The sequence below is a fragment of the Trichogramma pretiosum genome, unplaced genomic scaffold, assembly GCF_000599845.2.
Source record: "Trichogramma pretiosum strain Unisexual culture from Peru unplaced genomic scaffold, Tpre_2.0 scaffold140, whole genome shotgun sequence".
NCBI classification, from domain to species: Eukaryota; Metazoa; Arthropoda; class Insecta; order Hymenoptera; family Trichogrammatidae; genus Trichogramma; species Trichogramma pretiosum.
The window spans coordinates 184,569-206,675 of NW_019641659.1; the positions used below are offsets into that span (position 1 = coordinate 184,569).

At 35.9% G+C, this 22,107-nt stretch overlaps 5 protein-coding genes across 10 annotated transcripts; 3 read left to right on the forward strand and 2 right to left on the reverse strand.

The window, feature by feature from the left end:
• Positions 1-45: 45 nt before the first annotated feature.
• LOC106655959 lies at positions 46-2,564 on the forward strand. Its single transcript, XM_014376568.2, has 2 exons — positions 46-792; positions 872-2,564. Exon 2 carries the CDS (start codon positions 882-884, stop codon positions 2,562-2,564), a length of 1,683 nt encoding a protein of 560 aa, XP_014232054.1. The 5' UTR covers positions 46-792; positions 872-881.
• A 1,337-nt stretch (positions 2,565-3,901) lies between these two features.
• Positions 3,902-5,650, forward strand: LOC106656254. Its single transcript, XM_014377088.2, has 2 exons — positions 3,902-4,225; positions 4,779-5,650. Exons 1-2 carry the CDS (start codon positions 4,085-4,087, stop codon positions 5,349-5,351), a joined length of 714 nt encoding a protein of 237 aa, XP_014232574.1. The 5' UTR covers positions 3,902-4,084; the 3' UTR covers positions 5,352-5,650.
• A 1-nt stretch (position 5,651) lies between these two features.
• Positions 5,652-10,592, reverse strand: LOC106656255 (transmembrane protein 179). 6 transcript variants are annotated; one of them, XM_014377089.2, is made up of 3 exons: positions 9,507-10,592; positions 6,546-7,277; positions 5,652-6,461 (listed from the first exon to the last, which is right to left on the reverse strand). In XM_014377089.2, exons 2-3 carry the CDS (start codon positions 6,653-6,655, stop codon positions 5,885-5,887), a joined length of 687 nt encoding a protein of 228 aa, XP_014232575.1. In that variant the 5' UTR covers positions 6,656-7,277; positions 9,507-10,592; the 3' UTR covers positions 5,652-5,884. The 6 variants fall into 6 exon arrangements, with proteins under 6 accessions (XP_014232575.1, XP_023315977.1, XP_023315978.1 ...); XM_023460209.1 differs by lacking the exon at positions 9,507-10,592 and adding an exon at positions 8,348-9,422; XM_023460210.1 differs by lacking the exon at positions 9,507-10,592 and having other exon boundaries at positions 6,546-6,847; positions 7,018-8,290.
• Positions 10,593-10,608: 16 nt separating this feature from the next.
• On the forward strand, positions 10,609-19,357 carry LOC106656253 (autophagy-related protein 2 homolog A). The gene is made up of 19 exons (XM_014377087.1): positions 10,609-10,782; positions 11,218-11,530; positions 11,604-11,920; positions 12,007-12,186; positions 12,254-12,481; positions 12,550-13,031; positions 13,117-13,413; positions 13,488-13,611; positions 13,678-13,775; positions 13,854-14,348; positions 14,425-14,703; positions 14,776-15,304; positions 15,390-15,577; positions 15,661-16,160; positions 16,234-16,729; positions 16,823-17,587; positions 17,663-17,937; positions 18,028-18,332; positions 18,426-19,357. Exons 1-19 carry the CDS (start codon positions 10,609-10,611, stop codon positions 18,663-18,665), a joined length of 6,285 nt encoding a protein of 2,094 aa, XP_014232573.1. The 3' UTR covers positions 18,666-19,357.
• A 162-nt stretch (positions 19,358-19,519) lies between these two features.
• Positions 19,520-20,162, reverse strand: LOC106656256 (probable small nuclear ribonucleoprotein E). The gene has a single exon (XM_014377094.2). The coding sequence runs from the start codon at positions 20,032-20,034 to the stop codon at positions 19,750-19,752; it is 285 nt and encodes a 94-aa protein (XP_014232580.1). The 5' UTR covers positions 20,035-20,162; the 3' UTR covers positions 19,520-19,749.
• Positions 20,163-22,107: the final 1,945 nt, after the last annotated feature.

Here is a 22,107-nt window from a genome sequence, read left to right on the forward strand (position 1 = left end):
GCCTAGTAAAGATAGTTCACGAATGGTTTTAATATACCGGATGTTAATTGCTGTTATAAAAGCACAATGATCACATAACGTATTATTTGAGCTTACAAGTTTATATGAGGTTTTTAAAAAAATGATGAAATTTTTTACTCAATTAAATAACTAGTAGTATGAAAATGTTTTGAAGTCGACAATTGCTTGATTTTTTACTAAACCGCAGGAAAAAAACGACGATCGACGTGGCCTTGATTTGTTCGAAAATTTAGTCCTGAAGAGGCCGACAAAGTGGTCGGCGAAACGTCGACTAGGTGACGAGGCAGTGGTTGATTACGCACTCCCGTCCACCGCCTGTTTTAATAAATTTGACTTTGGCACCGCCTTTATCGCTGTTTTATTTATATTGAAAATTTAGTTCACAAATCGTGCATACGTACCCATATAATTGTGCAAAGATTTGTTGAAAATTAAGTACTTATATTTCATCGATTCAATAGATTAATTTTTAAACGTAGATATTTTTGTGTTTATTTTGTTGGCAACGCTAAGCGCAGTCGCACTGATAACGCTCGACGCGCCATCTCCCGCTTTGACGTAATAGACATACAAGTGATACAAGCCGATACGCGTAACGCGTGCTGCTCTCACTTCAGTGGATTTACGCTTATTAAGCTTACGTCTATTTTTTGGATCTTCCACCACGTGTTTTTTACTCACACTATTACTATTATAGATCGTAGTGCATTTGAATAGATCGAATACGATACGAAATTGCACTGTGAACAACAATTGTATCGATTGCAACACGTGAGTATTGTTAAATAAATAAAAATATCTTAAATTAAATTATATCTTAAATTATATGTGAATGTGTTTGTTTATTAAGGCATAAAACGATGTTCTCGAACGTAATCTGCGAAATAATCGACGAAAATGACTCGGAAGACATAGATATGCAATACTGTGACCAATTCAACTTTTCAAAAGTTAAGAGCTTACTAGAAAATGTCAAATTGGAGAGCAAAAAAGAGCGACGCAAATTTTTAAAAAACATTTATCCTTCAATCAAAAATTGGGAAGGACAACTTCCTAACCTCCAGGAAATTTTTCGGCCCAAAGAGATTGAATGTCTTCTTATGGATTCCGTTTATTCCTGGAGTAAAGAATATAAGAAACTAGGAGAACAATTCATCAGGTTTGTGGCTCGTACCGGTTACAAAGACAAGCCTAAAGTCAATAAGGAAAGCAAATTGTTACATCGCACAACTGCAGTGCATCATGCGTATAAATGGAATGCCCCCTTCACCGTCGTCCATGAATTATTTAAAATTTACAACAGGATTGACGTGAATTACATAGACGAGTCCGGCCTCTCGCACTTTCATGTGGCCTGCGCGTTTGACTGCGAAGACATCGTCAGAAAATCCCTCGAGCTAGGACAGGATCCCAATTTCCCTGTGCAAAAAACAGGTTATTCTCCACTTCATGTAGCTCTTTTCCACAAAAGCAAAAATGTGACTGAATTGCTACTGAGAAGCGGCGCTAATCCAAATGTATGCGATGCACATGGTTGGACAGCTTTGCACTATATACGCAGAGAACATTGTCAAAACGATTTGGCAGAGATGTTATTCAAGCTCAGCGACAAAAAATATCAACCGTTGCAGGTCAATGTTCGGAACAATGCGGGTGATACACCGCTGATGTTGGCTTTTTTTGCTGAAGGCAAAAAGGAAGTGGTGGAATTCATGTTGAAAAGAGGCGCTGATCCAAATTTAGCTAACAAGGACGGATCGACGCCTCTACACAAGATTTGCCAGGGAATTGAAGATGACTTGGCGAAATCATTCTTCAAGATTAACAACGACATGCAGCAGATAGTTGACGTCGATGCTCAGGACAAGTTTGGTCGGACACCGCTGCAATGGGCTGTAGCAAATCTCTTGACGAATACTGTCGATTTACTTTTAGATCATGGTGCTAGTCTGTCTAACTTCGCTTTCCTCACTGAAAGTTACTTTGACAAGAGATGGAAACCAGTGGCATACAAATGGAGCAATCGTATTGAAAAATTGAGACTAGTGTCTAGCACTCTGGCCATCATCGACCGGTTAGAGGAAAAAGGATTCGAGATGGACTCAAGCGTCGCCCTGTCGGTCATGAAAGTTTTTGGCAAGCTCGGATTGTTCAAGATTTCGGCGGATTTGGATAAATGTTGGTATAATGGTGAGACGTTCACAAGCACAGCAAAAGAGATAATTTTAAGTCGTGATGATCCAAAGCTGTCGCTCTACGACCTGATCCATTTAAAACCCGAAGAGGCGGCGAAATTACTCACATGTAAGTACCACTTCGAGTTACCCTCCTTGCACATATATGGAGAGCTTTCCCTTGACGTTTGTACCAAACATCTGTGCGAAAAGCTATTAAGAGGATTTTCCCGCTGCTGGACATTGCATTCATTTTTGGAGCTGACGCACTTTCGGCTGCCAATTTTGTGCTGTGAAATGATCATCGATACACTTACGAATGCAGATTGGTTTCATATTTGCTTAGCAGCTGCAGGTCAAAATTCATGATATCAATATGCACATTGAAAGTACTTTTAATATCTGGTATTATTAAATATGACAGATTTTCTATATTATTCAAATAAATACATTTAAAAAATATATGTTTTGATTTATCATTTGATTATCATACACCAATTTATTCCCCTGTGGTATTTTTGTGATCAGCACAGTTTTGAGGCAATCTAACTGTAATATTTATCTCGGAAAAATTTCAGCCCGTATGAATAAAAAACCCGTGCCACAAAAAGAGTGTTGATTTAATGTAAATCAACACTCGTCTTGTGGCACGGGTTTTTTTCTTCATGTGAGCTGAAATTTTGCAGAGAGATTATTTTTTTTGGGGTTTGAAAAGATTGAGGGGGCGTCCCGACAATTTAAAAAAAATTTTTTTGTCAGTCTAATGGATGCGCATAGTTTTCGTAAAATTTCAATAAAAACTGTGCTGAAACGATTAGGTATATATTACTTATGAGCCCGCATGTTCAGCTATCGTTACGCCTTGAGTTCACTTTTGTGGTTTGTACTTTATTTTTTAATCAGACGATTGCTGAATACGCTTATATTTTGGCTCATGCAACGATCAGCCGAGAATTTTTTTCACTTCTTGTTTGGAGCTGTGAATGGGGCAAGCAATTAATTGCTACTACGAGAAAAGTGATCGGTAATAGCAATATGTTACATCTAAAAAAACAACGTGGAAACCATTTAATAACTTAATTCAAACCAAAATATGTTTTCTACATTTTTTAAAAACTAGTAAAAGCTCTCATAATCGTTTTATCTATTTTTAAGTACTTTCATTAATCCAAAACCTCATATTAATGATCTTCGAATTGCATGAACGGCAAATGAAGTTTGTGTGGGGGTTGGGACTTTTTCTAATCTGTCACTATAATAATATCACCCAAAAGTATAATAAAAACTATTTATTTTAAGGTATGCGTAAGTTCTCGATTTAAAAAATATTTTTTCAAGAAAAACACATCATCATTCACAATTCCAACTACATCAATCAAAAGCTCATTCGTTAATATTCAATTTATTTTATAGTCACGAGATAATATTCATCGAGTACATTGTATGAGTATCAAAGAAAGAAAAACAGCGTTGATGGCAATGTAAAAAATGAGAATGAAATGAGAGGCGATTACCTTGAGTAAGGTTTACTGAAGGCCATTTTAAGACTGCGTAGTTACAAATTGAATTGAACATCGCCAATATGTATATTTTTTTTCAATCGCATCATCCAGTACCGGCGTATTTACGCAGGAATATTAAATTGCCGATCAATGCATCTCACCGATTACGTATGAAATAGTAGTCACAACTCACATCGATACAGACTCGCAGCGCGAGAAACCGGTAATAATAATAATAACAACAATTACGATTCTCGACTCTTTTATGCGAATTTGTTGAAAAATCGAATCGAGTCTCGCTCTCAGTTAATGCTCAGCAGTGAAACTCGTCAGGTTTATAAACAAAAGTTTTTAAAGGGTTATAGCTTTAAATAGTTCGGCAGCAAAATGATCATTTTGTATAAGACGGTTGTGTGTTTGGTTTTCTTCGTGAGATTGTTCAGCACGCAGGATATCATATTCCGCGACGATGATCACATCAACCATGAATTTGTAAACATGAAAATGATTGAATCCAACGAGGAATCAGTAAGTTGAAGAGATATTTGGTGCACCTTTTCTCGCCCTCACTGTAACCAAATTAAATTAATTTGAAAGTGGGTTTTCATTGTGCAAAGGCTATTTATTATTCACTGCTTTTTTGACACAAATTATACGGATGTGTTGATTCTCAAGAAATTCAAACAGTCGCGAGAATTCGCGCATTTAAATTGCAATAATTAACTTTTCCTTGTGCGGATGCAGACACGTGAGCATTGGAAAACCCGATGAAGCGGAAAATAATAATAGATCGATGATTGTCATATAATACGCACCTTCCATTTTGCTTACATTGAAAAACTTGAAAGAAATGCATCAAAACCGCATATTTAGAATTTTTTCAATCTTTGCTCATCAGTAATCATTGATTTTGAAAATTCATTTAGACTTGTTTCTTAAAAATAGATAGAATTAACAATCAATTCTAAGACTTGTATATCCTTGAGTTATGAAAAAAATTAATTTTAAAAATATTTAGACAGTCCAAAACCTGTAAATAAAAGATAAAAATCACTTCTAAATACGATTAATGAACTTGCAGGATCGTTGGCAAGATATTGGGACTTCATCAACATCAGCAACACCTGTAGAGTCCACGACACCTCCGATTACCACGAGTTCTGAATCGACTTCTACCCTAGAATCAGCAACAGAGTCAACCAGCAATCCACCTGTTCAGTCTAACGTAACTTGTCCAGAGAACATGATATTCTACACCGATGCACAAATTTGCGATTGCAAGCCTTACTTTGTATTCTTCGAAAAAGAAGATGCATGCTACGAAGTTTATACTCAAGGTCCTTGCCCCCTTGGACATTATGCTTATGCTGGACTGGACAGCCCGTACCCGAAATGCATTTTTAATCATTGTCTCAAAGACAATTACGTGATCTTCAAAGACAGCTGCTACGAGATGCGCAAAGTTGGCGGAGTTTGCGGCGACCAGTCACACCTTTATGTTAACCAAGATACTTTAGAACTCGAATGCGTCGATACGTCTCTTATACCTTTTTTCATTGTTGGTGCACCGCCCAACAATCGAAATGCTTGTCCACCTGGTAGTCGGAGAAATAAGTTGGGTCACTGTAAAGTTATTTATGGAGGAAAATCCTAATTCTCTGTGATATTTTATAAGAACTTTTACTTTATTAATTAAATATTTAAGAAATAATCTATAATGATGCATCTACATAGTATGTCAATTATGTACACAAACTAATAATGTTAATTTTTTACAGTTCTTTTCATGATTATGTCATTCTAATTAATTTTCTATTTTAACATTTGTATATTAAACCTGCATACATGATATTATGGTATGATGTACACTGTAGGTATATTGTGTGTATATTTACAAAAATTATTTCATCAAATAAACTTGTGTACATTATTTTATTCATTTAAAAGCATTTTTCATTTCAAAATTGAATAATAATTTTTAATAATTCATTGCCTTAAATGTTATATTCAAAATAAAAAATATATTTTACACCACATTTTTGATATGATATGTTTACGATATATGATAAATAAAATGATAGATCAAACTAGCTTTGAAATTTCAATAAAATTTTTGTAAATACTACAATGATCACAGTCTTATTATGGGATAAAAGTGGTAAAGAAACCGTTTTAAAATTTTTAGATTTAGCTTATTTCTTTAGGACTGCTAGCATTACTTACACTGCTTACATTGCTAGCTGCTTCAATCAGCTTTTGTCTTTCTCTGTACATGGAAACTTTCATATTTTCTAATTGATGGTAACGAAGTAATTTTAATGTGGCAAAAACTGATAGACCAACCCAGATCGAGAGACTACTCCAAGCTGCAAATTGAGCTACTCCTAACTCAATGTGGAAACCAGTAGTATCTATACTGTCAGATTTATCAATATCATTACCGGCTGATAATTCACAAGAGGGAAAACGTTTTGTCATACATTGACACCAGCTCATGAAACCAAGAGTAATTATTACAGCAGCGATTAATGTAACGCCGGTTAAAAAAACTGATAATATTACATCAATAAATGCAGAAAAAAAAGAGCTATCTTTGCCTTTATACATAAGCATCGATGAGCGATAAATCTGAACAGCTGATACTAAAAATAGTACTAAGCCTACAAAAATAGTGTAGTCACAGTACATTCTGGAAGCCCAATCTGCAACAAATTGACCATCACTTTCTCTCCAATTGCCAGTTGAAAACAGTAAACAATGTCCTCTGTAAAAGATTAAAATCAGTTGATAGCTTGAAAAGTCCAATTTCAGTAAGAGACATTGATAAAACAAAGAATTAAAGCAATACCTGAATTCATTTATGTGCAAGCTCATAGGTACAATGACACACAATGATAAAATGAGAGCCACCACATATCCAGCAATTTGGCTTAAGAGTAAGACATTTGTAAACGCCATTGTTTATTACTATTTTGAAACAAGTGTCAATTACTGATACTCAAGAGTTAAAATGGGTTTGAGGTTAATCCTTCACTTAAAATACAATTTGTTTTTTATAGCTGGTCACTTTTAACACTTAATCCTGGATATCGTTTAACACCTTAGCAAAAACAATCGAAATTGGATTGGCATCGAGTCAGGTTGATTTTTCTGCTGGCAAAAACAGTCACAATATAGAAAAATAAAAACGTCATCAATGATATATTTACTATATATAAAATTTCGAACTAATATATCATCAAATGTAAACGAACATTCACTTTGCTGTATGCGTCACTTATATAAATCAATCACGCAATTAGTTTATTTCGTATACGTACATATTTATACGTCGCGAGGCCCCATTCACACGTTGTACTTTCTACGACTAATACGATATCGAATCCAAAATCTGACAGATGGGCGGATGTGCGTAGTGCATCGTATACAGACCATAACAAAGATGCGCACGAGCGAGGAACTGCTTCTTGCTGACAGTTGCACTTGCTCGTGATTCGTCTGTGTTACTCGCACGCAATAGAGAGAGAGGTATGAATATTACATACTTTCGTGTACGCGGTGTTGCCAATGTCATGGAGGCCTGTTAAATTCAAATTTTTTCATATATAACGCATATTTAGCGCGTGGTAATTGCTAATGAATGAAAGCGACGGCATCCTTTTTTCCATAGTTCAAATGAGAAACGTATTATTTATTTAAATTCTCATAGCGATGTCTCACTCTTGATTCAAGAATGCATTCAGGTTTTTACAAGTGCATTCAGATTCCTCAATGCAATAATCATTAATGTAATGCATGAATCATTACCGGTTTTTATGTCGTTTCAATATTAACGAAGAATGACAAAAAAAGATTAGTACATAAAATAGCTATTTATCAAAATTACATATGTAAGGTATATGCTGATACACATGAATTACTTCAATAGAATCTTGAAATGCAGTATTTTCCTTGTGGTGAATACTCAAGTAGAAAAATCATTACGTATTAAAAATTGCGCGATCGAGCGTCTTTTTTTTATTATTCAGTAATGTAATGAAATGCAAGTAAAATAAGTTTTCGTTTTATTTTGAAAATTTAATGGCTTCGTCGTAAATAACGAAGACGTAATTTTTCGAATACATATTTTGACGGATAGTATAAATTAGCGCAATTACGTGCAATTAGAGAGCCGTTAATAAAGTAACTCTGCACATAACATGGAAAAATATTAGTCGTACAGAAAAAAAGATAAATTTTTTTTATTATTGAATGACTCAATATAAATTTAAAAAAATGAAATGAGCGAATTCTCGAAGGGCTGGAAAAAATTCGACCAAAGCGATTGGTTTTGTTCGTGTAGATCGATGCTTGCAATCGTCATTCGAAGTTTTCATCGTAAATTGGAAAAAGCTCGGCAATCGAGTTGCCGAGAAAAGTCGTATAAAATCGTTCGGTAGCAGATGAGCTATAAAAATGTACATTACTAAGCGAGCTCCCAAGTAAATCGAAGTGAAAAGTACATGCATCGCGTTCAGTGAGAAAAGTGCAAGTGCAAAAAAAAATGCATTACAATATTAGTCATAATCTGGCAACACTGTTGCGCGCGCAACTTATTCCTCTGGCTCGCATCGACTTTATACGTACGGAGCATAATATATATAGGTATACCTATACATGATCGCTGCAGAGTAAATGTAACGAGGAAAACGCGTGCGTGTTTACGAGTGCAGTGCAAAATTTTGCAGAGCCCCGAGGCAGCTGAGCGCGCGAGCATGTGCAGCTCGAGGCAGCAGCGTATATATGTGACACCAACAGTCATCCCTTCTCGGCTCTCCCTCTCTTATCTTATAAATACATTACTTTGTATTACATATAATGCGTGCTGTGGCTTCGACTCCGTGTGGGCTTTGCTCTGCAATGTGCTGCATCGCTTCGCGCGCCTCGACTCGATGCACACAAACATTATATATATACCTAGGTATAAGAGAGCATGTGCCGAGCCTAAGCTGCAGTAGCCTTTATTCGAGTTTAGAGACGTCAAATACAGCTGCTTGTCGCGCGACATGCGCCCGACGAGTAGCGCCTCGCCACCGACACGCGTGCACTATTGCACATGCACGTATATGCATCGAGATCACTCACACACACATGCTCAGCACGTATGCGCCCAATATCGCCGAGCCAGTCAGCGCGACTGTAGACAAGCAGCAGCAGCAGCACTGCATAAGTATAATGCGTTCGTGCGAGCGCGTGTAGTCCACTGCGACTAGCTTGCGAAAAATAAAAGATAAAAAAAAAGACTTTGTCGAGTCGAGTGTACACGAGCGCGCGCTGACCATTATAGATTATTTTAATAAGACGACAACGACGACGACGACGAGCAAAGTTCTCAAGCCCGTTGCTCCTATATACTGCTGCACAATTCTGCTGCACGCAGCGATCGACGCGAGATATCGTCTGGTATCGTAATAATTGACGGGTGGGCTTCGTGCTCGATTACGAAAATGTAGCAGCGATACGTGCAGAGTGCGCAAAACAACGCAAGAAAAGACGATCGAGCCGACGAGTGAAACTGGAAAAACGCGAGTGCCTCGTAACATTGGTGCGATCGCGCGATACATTGTACACATTTGGGCTGCCTCGTGAATCCTCAGCTGCTCTTTAATACATGTCTTCAACGACGCTCAGCGACTACGAAAAAGTGAGAGCGAGTTTTTGGAGTCTCATGAACTTATGGACACAACTACGCACGCGAGCAGCATTTAAAGTTGTAAACATATAGTGAACACACACACATACACACATATACTCACACTGGCATACGTACGAGCTCGCACACAAAGTCACAAAGGAACGTATTCGAGGCTCGAGAGCACATATATCAAAGGCCTGCGTCATTTTTTTTACTCTCGTTAGCTAGAGGTCATGGACACTGCGCGTTGTTTTATGTAGCCGCAGTGGTAGCAACCCAGACGAGAGAAAATAAAAAAAAAAAGAATCGGATCCTCGCGGAGCAATTCTCGTTTCGCAGCAGCTTCGCACGCGCGACAGGAAGCACAACGACGCGACTGACTGCACCTTTCCGCAGCGTGTGGAAGCTGTGCATCGCCACGAGCATACACACTTTAATACCGTATATATATATATACGCACGCTGTGTTATTGTACTCGCAGCGCAGCCACCATCAGCTGTTTTCGATCAATCCCGCAAAAACGAAAACATACACCGAGAGCTCGCAGTACAAAGAAGGGGACAACAACGACGCACTCCGCGACGACACTACTTCTACGTTGGATATATTTACGCTGGATTTCCTAGCGCGTTGCGAACCAGAGAATAAGTAGTGGGATATTTTGAAAGAATACGCGTAACTATCAAAAAACGAGAATCGTCGCGTAGCCATCGTATATCAAGTCCAACGTTTTTTGGGGTGACTGTCAGTTCTGCAGCTGTTATATTATTAGTTAACAGAGCTACGTTGTTGCATATGACAAGTGTACACGTGCTGGATTCTCAAAGCGATCGCGCATAAGCTCACAAATAGCATACACTGTTCGTACTGCCTGCCATACTATCATTGCTGCTTCTGCGTCTTTAACGTGTCTCGACTCCGAAACTAGTGCGGTACGCATACATTACAACGATTGCGTTCGATTTTGAACGGTTGCAGTCCGAGCGCTTATCTGCGCCTTTTCTTTCTATTGTTTACTCGAACGGCGCCTTCGTTGGACATCGTTCTTTAGTATAGTTGGCAGATATATAGATATACGCATACATCTACATACGCGTTCGATCGCTCTCTCAGTTCTCTTTGTTTTCAACTTCTTTCGAGCTAACTTTTACTATCCAGTGCGAGTCGATTCTGGAGCATGACTGTGCAGCTTCATGAATGATGATTTAGCCCAACAAGGGCTCATAAGTGAGAGCTATGTCTTGGCTAGGATATTTGCCATGGTCAGAAGGTATAAAGAAGAGAGCCTGCAGATACTTGCTGCAGCGCTATCTTGGACAATTCTTAGAAGAAAAACTTACTTTAGATCAACTGACAGTAGATCTTTATAATGGCACCGGACGGGTCACTAATGTCAGTCTGGATGTACAGGTACAAATATATTTATTGAAGTGTTTTTTATAACAATAATTCTATACTTATCCATTAGTTCTTTGAATTGGTTCTATATTAATAAACAAAACTATATATAAAGATGAAATCTATTTAATACTTCCAATAGTTTCTTCAAGATATAATTCAATCAAAAAAATATTTTCTATTCTGATGCATCAAACCTAATCAATATCAATTTAAAGATTATAATTTTAAAAAATTTTAATTTAATAATACATTAACTTGTGATTCATTGAAACATTATATGAGTGAAAATCATATCCTACGTATAGAATCAAATTCAATATAAATTTTCAATATGTTAGCACAGCTATCGTCAGAAAAAATGTATATTACGTAATTACAAATTTGCATGAAATTTCATTGTTTTTTAAAAAATACATACAATATAAAATTTTCCCATTATTTTAGGCTCTTAACGAGCTGGGCGAACAACAACACTTGCCCATTGAATTTGTTGATGGATTTGTTGCTGAAATGTCAGTCAGTATACCTTGGTCAGCTTTACTCAGTGAAGCAAGTTACATTGAAGTAACTGGTTTAAGAATGACGGTTCAACCTAGACAAAGAACTGATGATGGAACATCTATGTTTGAATCGATGTGGAGCTCAATGACTTCCAGTATGCAACTGGCACAAGAGTGCTTGCAGCAAGACTCTAATACTGCAGGAAATTCGCAGCCACTGGAAGGAATCGAAACTTTTGCTCAAACAATTGATTCGAGTATGAAAACTAGGACCTGAAAATTTGAATAGTTAAAAAAAACTTTTTTAATAATGTATACATTTTTTTGTAGTACTGAGTAAAGTAAAAATACGTTTTTTGGATACTGTGATACGTTTGGAACATGTGCCACTTGATTCAGCAACAGGAGTTGCAATGGAAATTCGTATTCAAAACTTGGAATACTCTGACGAAGCAGGATCAGATCCATCTCCAAATGTTGCTCTTGATTCTAATCAATCAGCCAAAGGATATGTAGTCTCTGCTTTTTCGACAAAACGTTTTTATTTAGAAGGTGTCACTTTTCATGCTGATGAATTTCCATCAAGGGCAAGAACATTTTCTAAAAGTGTTATGACCACAAGTAGGGGTTCAACTCCAGATTCTAAGGTGTGCTACAAAAAAGAATTAAAAACCTGTAATTATTTTTTATACTTTGTCAATTTTTCTTAAATAATGATGAACTTTAATTTTAGACTTCAGATGGGCAATTTTCTTCCGCACAAATATCTCCAACGCAAAATATGCAAACTCCACCAGATAAAAATATAGTAAATAACTTGAATGAATCTAATCCAATTATTTTTGCTAAATTATCTGGTCGTCAAGAAATCAAATTAAAGCTAAAACGTGGAGAAGGCGTTTTAGGACCTAAAGTAAGTATTGAAAATATATCAATTTGAAATTAATGAAAGCTGATATTAACGTTTATTACAATTTCAGGTAGAATTAATAGTTACCCTAGGCTCTCTTACTATGTTCATGAGCCCACGGCAAGTGCACCTTTTACTCGAATTAATGCAAGGCCTTGCTTCACCAGATATGGAAGATATTAGTAATGTAGCTCCTAGACCAGTTTGTACCGAAAAGCCAATGGTTAATAGCGATTTCAATAGAGTAGAACGTGAACTTTTCAGTCAAATCAATCCTGCGCAAAGTTTGAAAACATTAGTAAGTAGATTTTTAAATTTATGAACTTTTTCGAATTATGATTACGATTTATCGACGAAATCTTATAGGATTTACGAAATACTCAAGGCTGGTCAACTGCGTCACTTGACGATTCGGACAACGAAGATGAATTTTTACCAATGCGCATGCATAACACTAGTGCGAGTTCAAATATGAATAATTCTATTACAAGCAATAATACTAGCATGGATGGAAGCATAATGACAAGTAGTTTTAGCTCAAAAAGTTCCATAAACAATTCTCATCGTCAGCACAAATACAGGCACACTGTAGATTCTGATCCATCGGCGGAAACGTCGCAGTTCCACGTAAGAGTGTCATCGATTGCTGTAGTGTTATTGCATGAGAATATACTTACCACTGGTATGGAAGGATACGGACCAACTAAAGCTAGCATAAAAATGATGACAAGTAAAGCTGAAGAGTTTTTTCAGAAAATCCACAAGTTCACAGCCAGTGGATATGGTAATAAAGATTTTGAAAGAGCCTCAAAACTCTTTGCTGATGCATGTCAACTTAGCCATTTGAGGTAATAATATTCATTTAATCCTAATTAATTCATTATAAAAATTATTATAGATTATTATAGTAAAAATTAAATTATGTTTCTTTAGATTTTTAGCAGCTCCATTAGTATTAGAATGTAGCGAAAAGAAAACATCGCAGTTCTGCACAACATCAGGTGGCCTAACTCTAGCAAGCTTGGAAATTGTTGAATGTTTGATAGAAGCTTCAAATAGTAATAATTCTATCAATGCCACGTTCATAGAACTGTTGAGTTTTCTCAGAGAGAGTACACCTAACTCAGCTTTTTTGAATAAAACTGATTTTGAAATGCGTTTCAAGTACAGTATGAGAGCTGTGAGACAAGGACAAATTACAAAGTATAGTAATCCCCGAACAGAATTTGAGTAAGTCCGAATTATAATTATATTATATTATAATATCCTTAAATTTCTCTTAACAATTTTTTTTTAAATCTTAGCATCACATTGAAACCTTGTCAGTGTGAATTGGACATATCAATAATCGATAGAATATCAATGCTTTTGAATCCTGAGCCAATATGTGTATCAAGTCCAGCCAGTACTGTAGCTAGAGGAAATATCGTAAGTTTTAGAAATTAATAAAAGTTCTAAATAAATAAATTTAACATTCGATATTTTTTCATTCAGAATCAACAGACATTGTTTTATCAAGCGGTCGAAAGTCCACTGCCAGATTCTCGCACGGATATCAAAGTTAATGCTAGTAAATGCATTATTATCTTGAGGTATTGAATAAAATTTCGATAAATGTTATCAAATGAAATAAAACGTACTGAAATTGTTTTTATTTACTTATTTACTAGGTTTCCCATTCCGGATTTACGTCCTCGATATGACCGCGTTCCTTGGTGGAAACGCTCAATCAGGCCCGACTACATGACATTGCATCTCACTGACGCCAAAGCACAAACACTATTCGAAAGTCGCAAACCGTATCTCTCACGTTTGGAAATTCAGTGTCGTCGCGTTTTGGTCACTTACACTGAAGCGGATTCAGATGTACCTCTAGAAATTGCTAAAGCGTCATCCGACAAATGTGAACGTGCAGATGGTTCGTTGCAAAACGAAGATGAAGGATTTGGCTGGCCAAGAATCGTCGTAAGCATTTTTCCACAACATGTAGGTGGACCTCTGGAGGATAGTAGTGAAGGAGAATTGGATAGTAGTCTGGATGATACGCTGGAAAATGCACCTAGACATCAGCCGTCGCCGTTCAGCTCAAAAAAAGTTATTCACGAGTCTGATACACCGCATTCGAGGCCGCAGAATCAGCATGACAAGGATAGTTCGGAACAAAAGTAATAGATCTGATAAAAAGTTATTTGGTTCAGTTAAGCATAATCAAAAAACTAATTTTCCATTTTTGTTGTACAGAGAAAGCGAAGAATTAATAATACCTGGGAACAGGCAAGAAATGAACGAATTTATCGAAGAAGGCACACGTAATGTAAGGATACAACTGGAAATCGGCTTACCCTGTGCTTCCGTCCAAATTCCATCAAAGCATTTGTATGAGCTAATATACAATAGATTGAATACTGATCTTTTGCTTTGGGAACCCTCGGCTCCCAAAAGAAAGTCTGCGTTGCCAACCGATACAAACGCTAGTCTTGATATAGCTTCAACACTCTTGCAAGAATCCGTTTATCCGAAGTGAGTTTTTAAATAATAATTGCTAATAATAAAAAAATAAATAATAATAATAAATAACATATATTTTCCTAGATTTAGCATGTGTAAGAGCGGCATCCAATATGACTCAGATTCGGACTCAGAAGAAGACGGTATATTTCAATCAACGACTAGCAGAGTCACTAATAAACACCGGCACAATCGTTTGATGAAAAATGGCCAAAGTAAAGTGTCGATTACCCTTACAATAAATCAGGGTTTATTCACTATGTTCACACCGGTTCGGGATTCTATGCAAAATGTGATTCCTGGTCAACAGGGTGAATTAGTAATACGGATAGAAGACGCAACTATGTTCTCGGTTTCTAGCTACAAAGGAGACGAGAATTTGGGCTATGTTTGCATTTTAGGGAAAGAAGTGACGCTTTATCATTGTGGTATTAATACGATACCATCGCAAGCTCCACCCTTGAGGTCCATCAACAGCATTATCCCAAAGCATTGCCATCGCACGATTTATCGAAGCGAACCTGGTGCTAATATAGCCGTAAATGCCATTGAGAAAGATATGTTATCAGTTGCTATTAAGATTCAAAGTGCTCATGAAACACATCGAGTCAAGGTAGTTTTTTTTCAAATTATTCATTCTTTGCAAACTTTACGATATATATGTTTATTATATTACTTATGAAATTTCATGTGTACAGACTTTCAGAGTTGCTATCGGAATCAGTCAGGCTACGCTGAGCCATCGCGTTTGTTTATCGCAGACATTCTGGTTTACGCAATTAACCGATTGCCTCGACGTTATGGATCACCCAGTTTCAGGTTACATACCACCTGGAGTTTTGACTGAATTGCATGTTCATCTATGGGAGTGCACAATTGATTATAGGTACTGATTTTTGATTTTCAAATTTTATTCTGAAGTTGTAATAAATTGCGATAGTTAACAATAAAATAATTATTTAATTTTAGGCCAATTCATTTGCCTCTGAGATCAATGGTTACAATAGGTAGCTTCAGTGTTTCGAGCAATATCGCAGCGCAAACTAATACTTCTACTCTTCGCTTCATTGCTGAAGATTTGGCCCTTTTCATCTCTGATAAGATGGGTAAACTCGTCGACTTACGTAGAGATTATGTGTGCGTTATGGATCTGGGCCTTTTTGAGCTATCTCTGCGCTTAAATGAAAAAATGTGTGGAGGAGCCCCCAGAGTAGACCTTCGTGCGAGCAACGATGTGTTACACGTACGCACTTGCTCGGATTCAGGGCGAGCTCTAATGCAATTATTAACATATTTTGCTAGTGACGGTGACCTTGCACCAAGTACTGGTAACGAGGAGAGTACCACTGTACCTAGCTCCGAAGATGGCGAAAGTCTACTAGGAGATGAAAGTATCAATCTACTTAGTAAAAGTCAAATTGAAAGGGTAAATAGTCTAATGGAGGAAGCCATGGAAGACACTGTTAAAGGTAAGCATCATTTTTAGTCTAATGAATATGTAAAAACATTTTCATTGTTAAATTGATCAAATCATCAATGCAGGTACAACTGAAAAACCCGATCAGAAATCACCCAAACGAAATGATCAGGTAGAAGTTTTCTTTTTTCCGGACGAGTCGAATCCTGCGGTTAGCGATACTTTTAAAAAATCATCAACAACGTCAAAAGGGTTTAGCAGTCCATCGTTGGACGATCATCATTTGCTTGATTTTGACGACGGAGATGAGGATTTCTGTATACTTGGTGAGGAAGCGGGTGTTGGAATTATGCCTCGGCATGGAGTACCAGAAGTTCGGTTGTTGTCTCAAGAATCATTAAGAATAGTTGATAACCATTTTTCGATACCTTTGGGAAAGAAGGATTTGTTGCAAGCACCAAAAAATTTCCCACCGGCGAGTTTAAGATATACGTTATGCGAGATGACACTAGTGTGGCATATCTATGGCGGAAAAGATTTCGGAGATACGCAACCGGTAGCTAAAAAGCACATTACCATAAATGATAACTCAACATATTACAGCAATTGCAGTCAAGCAAGGTGAGATCAAAACTAAAAGTATATTTTCTTTTCGTAATGATATTTTACAAAAATTTGAAAAAATCAATTGACATTACTGTTGTTTATTTTTAGAAGTCGATCTGCGATTGAAAGTGTTGGCTATAGCAGTTCATCACCAAATAGAGTCCGTTTCGGAAGTATGCCGAACTCTCCTAACAATCGTCAAGTTAAAAATGGCCCTCTCGATTGGCAAGAGTTAGGAGGACCTCATCGCCGCCTCGATGTCCTCATGGAATTTCAATTAAATAAAATTCGTTTCCAGCATGAACTTTATCCTGACAACACTCGCGAAGCCTCTTGCCAAATTCTCCTCATCAGTGAAATCGAAATACGAGATCGTTTGGCTAGTTCGCATATTAACAAGTTTCTTTATCAGTACAGTAGTGAAACCAAGCCTAGACAATCACACGCCAATATGTTTGCCATGAAAGCTATTCACATCCGACCGGATCCTAAACAATCGGCTCAAGAATGTTGTCTAAAACTAAGTCTGCTACCTCTAAGGTTGAATATTGATCAAGACAGTTTGTTGTTTTTGATCAATTTCTTTACTGAATTGAGCAATGGAATAAAACCAAACACCGAAACTATGGGCAATAATGTGCCTGTTTCTCCAGGATCTAAGCAAGGCACACCGACGCACCATCCACCAGTCATGAGTGTTAACGAAGAGGAGGATGATTTCGATACTAAAAATACTATAAATATCTCGCAAAACGCAAATATTGATCAGAATTTAATGATATTATTAGAGGATGAGCTCACCATTAAGGAGAACAAATCAAGCGCCAAGACCATTAATGAGACACAAGAGTCAGGACAACCAGTATACTTTAGGTGAGTTTAAGCATTCCAAAAATTCTTATGTGATTTATATAATTTTTGAATAATTTATTAACGTTTTTTTTGTAGAAAAATAACCTTTGCACCGGAAGTCTTAGTCCGATTGGATTACCATGGTAAACGAGTTGATCTCACTCATGGACCCCTAGCTGGCCTATTGATGGGTCTGGGTCAATTGAATTGTTCAGAATTAAGACTGAAAAGATTGACCAATCGTCAAGGCATTCTTGGATTCGATAAGCTTATGTCTTATTTGTTATCAGAGTGGACACAGGATATAAAAAAAAATCAATTACCAAGTTTACTAGGTGGAGTAGGTCCTATGCACTCCTTAGTTCAACTATGTAAGTTTTTTTTTCAATAATTTTTCAAAGAGAATCAAGGTTTTTTAGTAGAATTTGATCAAATATTTCATTTGTTACATTTTTTTTCAGTTCAAGGAATACGCGACCTATTTTGGTTGCCAATTGAACAGTACCAAAAAGATGGAAGAATAGTGAGAGGTTTACAAAGAGGTGCCAACAGCTTTACAACTTCCACAGCAATGGCAGCTCTTGAATTAACTTCTCGATTAGTGCATGCGATTCAAAGTACTGCTGAAACTGCATATGATATGGTTAGCCCTGGACCCAGTGTTCGTAGCATTAAAACTAAAGGACAAAGAGGTCGTAGAAAACGATATAGTCAACCATTAGATATTCGAGAGGGAGTTGCTAATGCATATATTCTTGTTAAAGAGGTAATTTCATTAAATAATTAGACTCAGCTATTAGCTTTCAATCATGCTTTCAAAAATAGAAATGAGCAAGTTAAATTTTACAATATTTTTCAGGGTTTGGGAGAAACTGCAAATCAGTTAGTTCGAGTTGCAAGTGAAGAACATGAGCAGAAGGGAGTGTCTGGAGCAGTAGGTGGAGTGTTACGCCAAATACCACCAACTGTTGTGAAGCCAATTATTTTGGCTACAGAGGCTACCAGCAATGTTTTAGGTGGTATGCGATCTCAATTGGTGCCAGATGCCAGACATGAGGCTGCCCAAAAGTGGAGGCAGGACTGCCACGATGTAAATTAAGAGCAAAATGCCATAATATAATGGAATTCACTAGTAATGAATGATTTGTGCTTGTTTCCTTAAAAATTTTTAAAAACATTCAAACTGAGCTGAGATGTGCAAAAATGTTCATGACAATGGTTGAATCAACTGAATTATATCACTCACAACGACCTGTTCATAACATGAATTTAATTTTTTCATAACTAACAAGCTGATCATTCATTGATAAGTTTTGCAAATTGATTACTAAAAAAAATGTATTTTATTACGCAACAAACAGACTATTGTTCTGATAATGCAATGACAAAAATGTGATTAATATAATGATAAAAATGAATTTATTTTTCCAAGGATACAGAAATCTAATCAAGACAAGATTCAATGACTTAGTCATTAAGATGCTTACATAAAAAATTTTGAAAAAGAGAGAACATGAAGTTTAAATATCTATCCAGATTTAAAAACTTCACCTTTTGTTTAATTAAATTTTAGTGTTATACTATAAAAACTATTAGTTAGTTTTAAATTTAAGGATGAATGTTAAAATTCAAGAACGAATGATATATTTACACTATATGTTCATGAATTGTTGACAAAGCAAAAAAATAGTGCTTGTACATTTCATGTTCTAATGTCTTGTAAGTTTTATACAAATTATACAAATATATGTAAAAGATTTTTCATAATAAAATGCAGAATAAGTTGTTTTATGTTGACTTGTTTCAAATTATTGTTTACCTACTTTATGTGTTCTCGTAATATGATGTAAAATATTACAGTTTCTAAAAGAATTCAAATTTTTGACAGTTTAAAGATAATTATTAATTTTATATAAATGAATGAAGGTAAAAATTAGTAGTAACTGGAAATTATTTAAACTTTTTTAAAAACTTACAGTTTAATTCTTTTTTTACAAGAGTTACATTTTATATTTAATTCGATACAATGCTATGCATACATTGAGCACTCAATGAGTTTTGGTTGCCATTCAGTTTTTTGTTTACACTTGCATTTTATTGATCAAAACAAATTGACAAGTAAAAGTTCATTAACTATCGAAGGTATGTATTATTTAAATTTATAATACAACGAAGAACGGCTCCTAATTAGCACTAGGATTAGTATTCTGTATCAACGTAATATTATCGCCTTTTAGCATAATGCGACCAAGTTGTTTCCTGTTTTTGGTCTTGACGTGATATTCCTCGGCATCGTCCAACACGAGATTCATGTACTCGTCAAAGCCAACAATGTGTCCCTCGATGCGAAGATTAACGTTCTCGAATAACCAAACTTGCACACGTGAACGATTTTGAAGATAACGGAAGATCAAGTTGATGGGTTGTACCATAACTTTTTGCACTTTTGGTGGTCCTTTGTACGCCATTGTTAAAGATTGATCGTTCACTTAAAGCGAAATTGTAAATGAAATTTCAACTAGTACCGGCGACAAGTACGTAAGGTTATGTGCGAATGTGCTACAAACAGCGTCGCTATGTAATGTGACTTGGCCGTTTGTAGGCTGTTGTAGCTGCCTGCGGCAGCTGGGTTTCACGATGATAGATTGCGCAGTCTCGCGATGTTTTATTCCAAGCGCGCGGTTATTATGATTTAGTTAAGTGTGTTTATTAGGAAATTGTTACTGTAATAAAAAAAGCATTCTAAAAGTATTGGATCACACTAAGGTTTGCAGATACTACTCAAATATTGTAATATACTAGTAATTTAATTAAAATTAAATTAAAGTAATTTAATTAATTTAAGTAGTTAATTTAATTAATAATAATCTGTTTTATACCATAAAAATTAATGTCTGAATGTATAAACATTTTTCTTGCATTAATAAAATTTAAAAAAATTGTAACTATAGAGTAAAGCAGCCTGTTATGGGTCACTTTGAGCTATTATTTAAATAAATTGAAATTAATATTAAAATTAGAAATTGACCTGATAACATTTTTCCTACTTCTATTAATATTATTCTTCCAGAAAAAAATTTATAGCTCCACTTTTTTTATACGATTTACAACTCTACCATGGCCCATAACTGGGCTATGCAATAAAATTGTCCATCCAGTTCTGGGGGCTTCAATTTTAAAGAATGATGACAGAAGGTTCCTCATACATTTCGAAGCACGTTCGTTCATTTTTTATACGTTCGGTGCTCGAAAATAAAAATTTAACCGCGTCCCAAGTTCAGAATCATTGACGGTCAGTAGGGTGGTTCATAACTTGTCTAATTCACATTTTTTGGCTTTAATCACTTTTTGACAAATATTAGGTTTTTATTTATCAAATATAAGTATTAATTCGAAAGGTTACCTTTTTTGTTTCCAGAAGGTACTGTTGGAAAATTTTTTGATTTTATGCACGATTTCTATAAGTGAACAAAGTGATGAAGCATTTCTTTGGTGGCTCATAACTGGCCACTTTACCCAACACTATGATTATACATGTTTGGAATGAAAATGAGCAACAAGCCCCAAAACTTGAAGTTATTTTCATCTCTTTCTTTAACGGTATAGTATACTACTTACTCTTTCTGTCCCAAGTTCGCTGAGTATGGGCCCTAAACTCAACAGTGCTAAAAAGTGTTACTCATTGCACTTGTATTTTAAATTACTATTATGCAACAAGTGCCCTAAAGGCGTTTTCGTCATACTATTGCATAAAATATTGATTTAAAAAAATGGTTATCGAAGAACAGGGATTCTTGACTCTTTATTCGGCGTTCATTGCTATACTAAAAATCATTAGCTCGCACGCAATAACTCAGAATATAAAGGCGAAAGTTGTAACTCAATTTTAGGCTCTCGTAGGAAAAAATAGTATTATCAACTGGCGCAGGTATGGTTTTTTAACAAAACTCGTTACAGCACTCCCCTTCGGCTTGTGCTATAATCCCTCGTTTTGCTAAAAAACCATAGCTGAACCCGTTGAGGAATATACTATTTCTTCTGTGTTTTATTACTACATTTATAAATTGTACTTTTACTGCAATATGGATGATCCATCATTGTTTAAATGTATAAGCCAAATGAGTACGTATTATAAAAGAAAAGATTATTTTCAGGTGTAACGAATGAAAAATAAAGAAAAGCGCAAGTAGCTAAAATCGGTCACTCGTTCATTTGTTAGTTTTCATTTTAGTACTTTCGGTGGTTTATTATAATCAGTTTATAAAAAAAATCTTAAACTGACGAATAACACTGTGTGATATAGAATGCTCTGCTTCCTTCATTAAATGTAATATTTCATGAATTAAATGAAAAATCTGCTTGAGGCAGGCAATGTCAATGAAAATAATTTACAGAAATTATAAACTACATCAATTAGCGAATTATAGTTTTGTCACCAGATACAATTTTTGTCAGTAACCATATTACCAAGCGATAACGTTAAACTCAACAAATGTTTATTAATCACGATAAAACTAGTATAAATGTTACGGATTTAATTG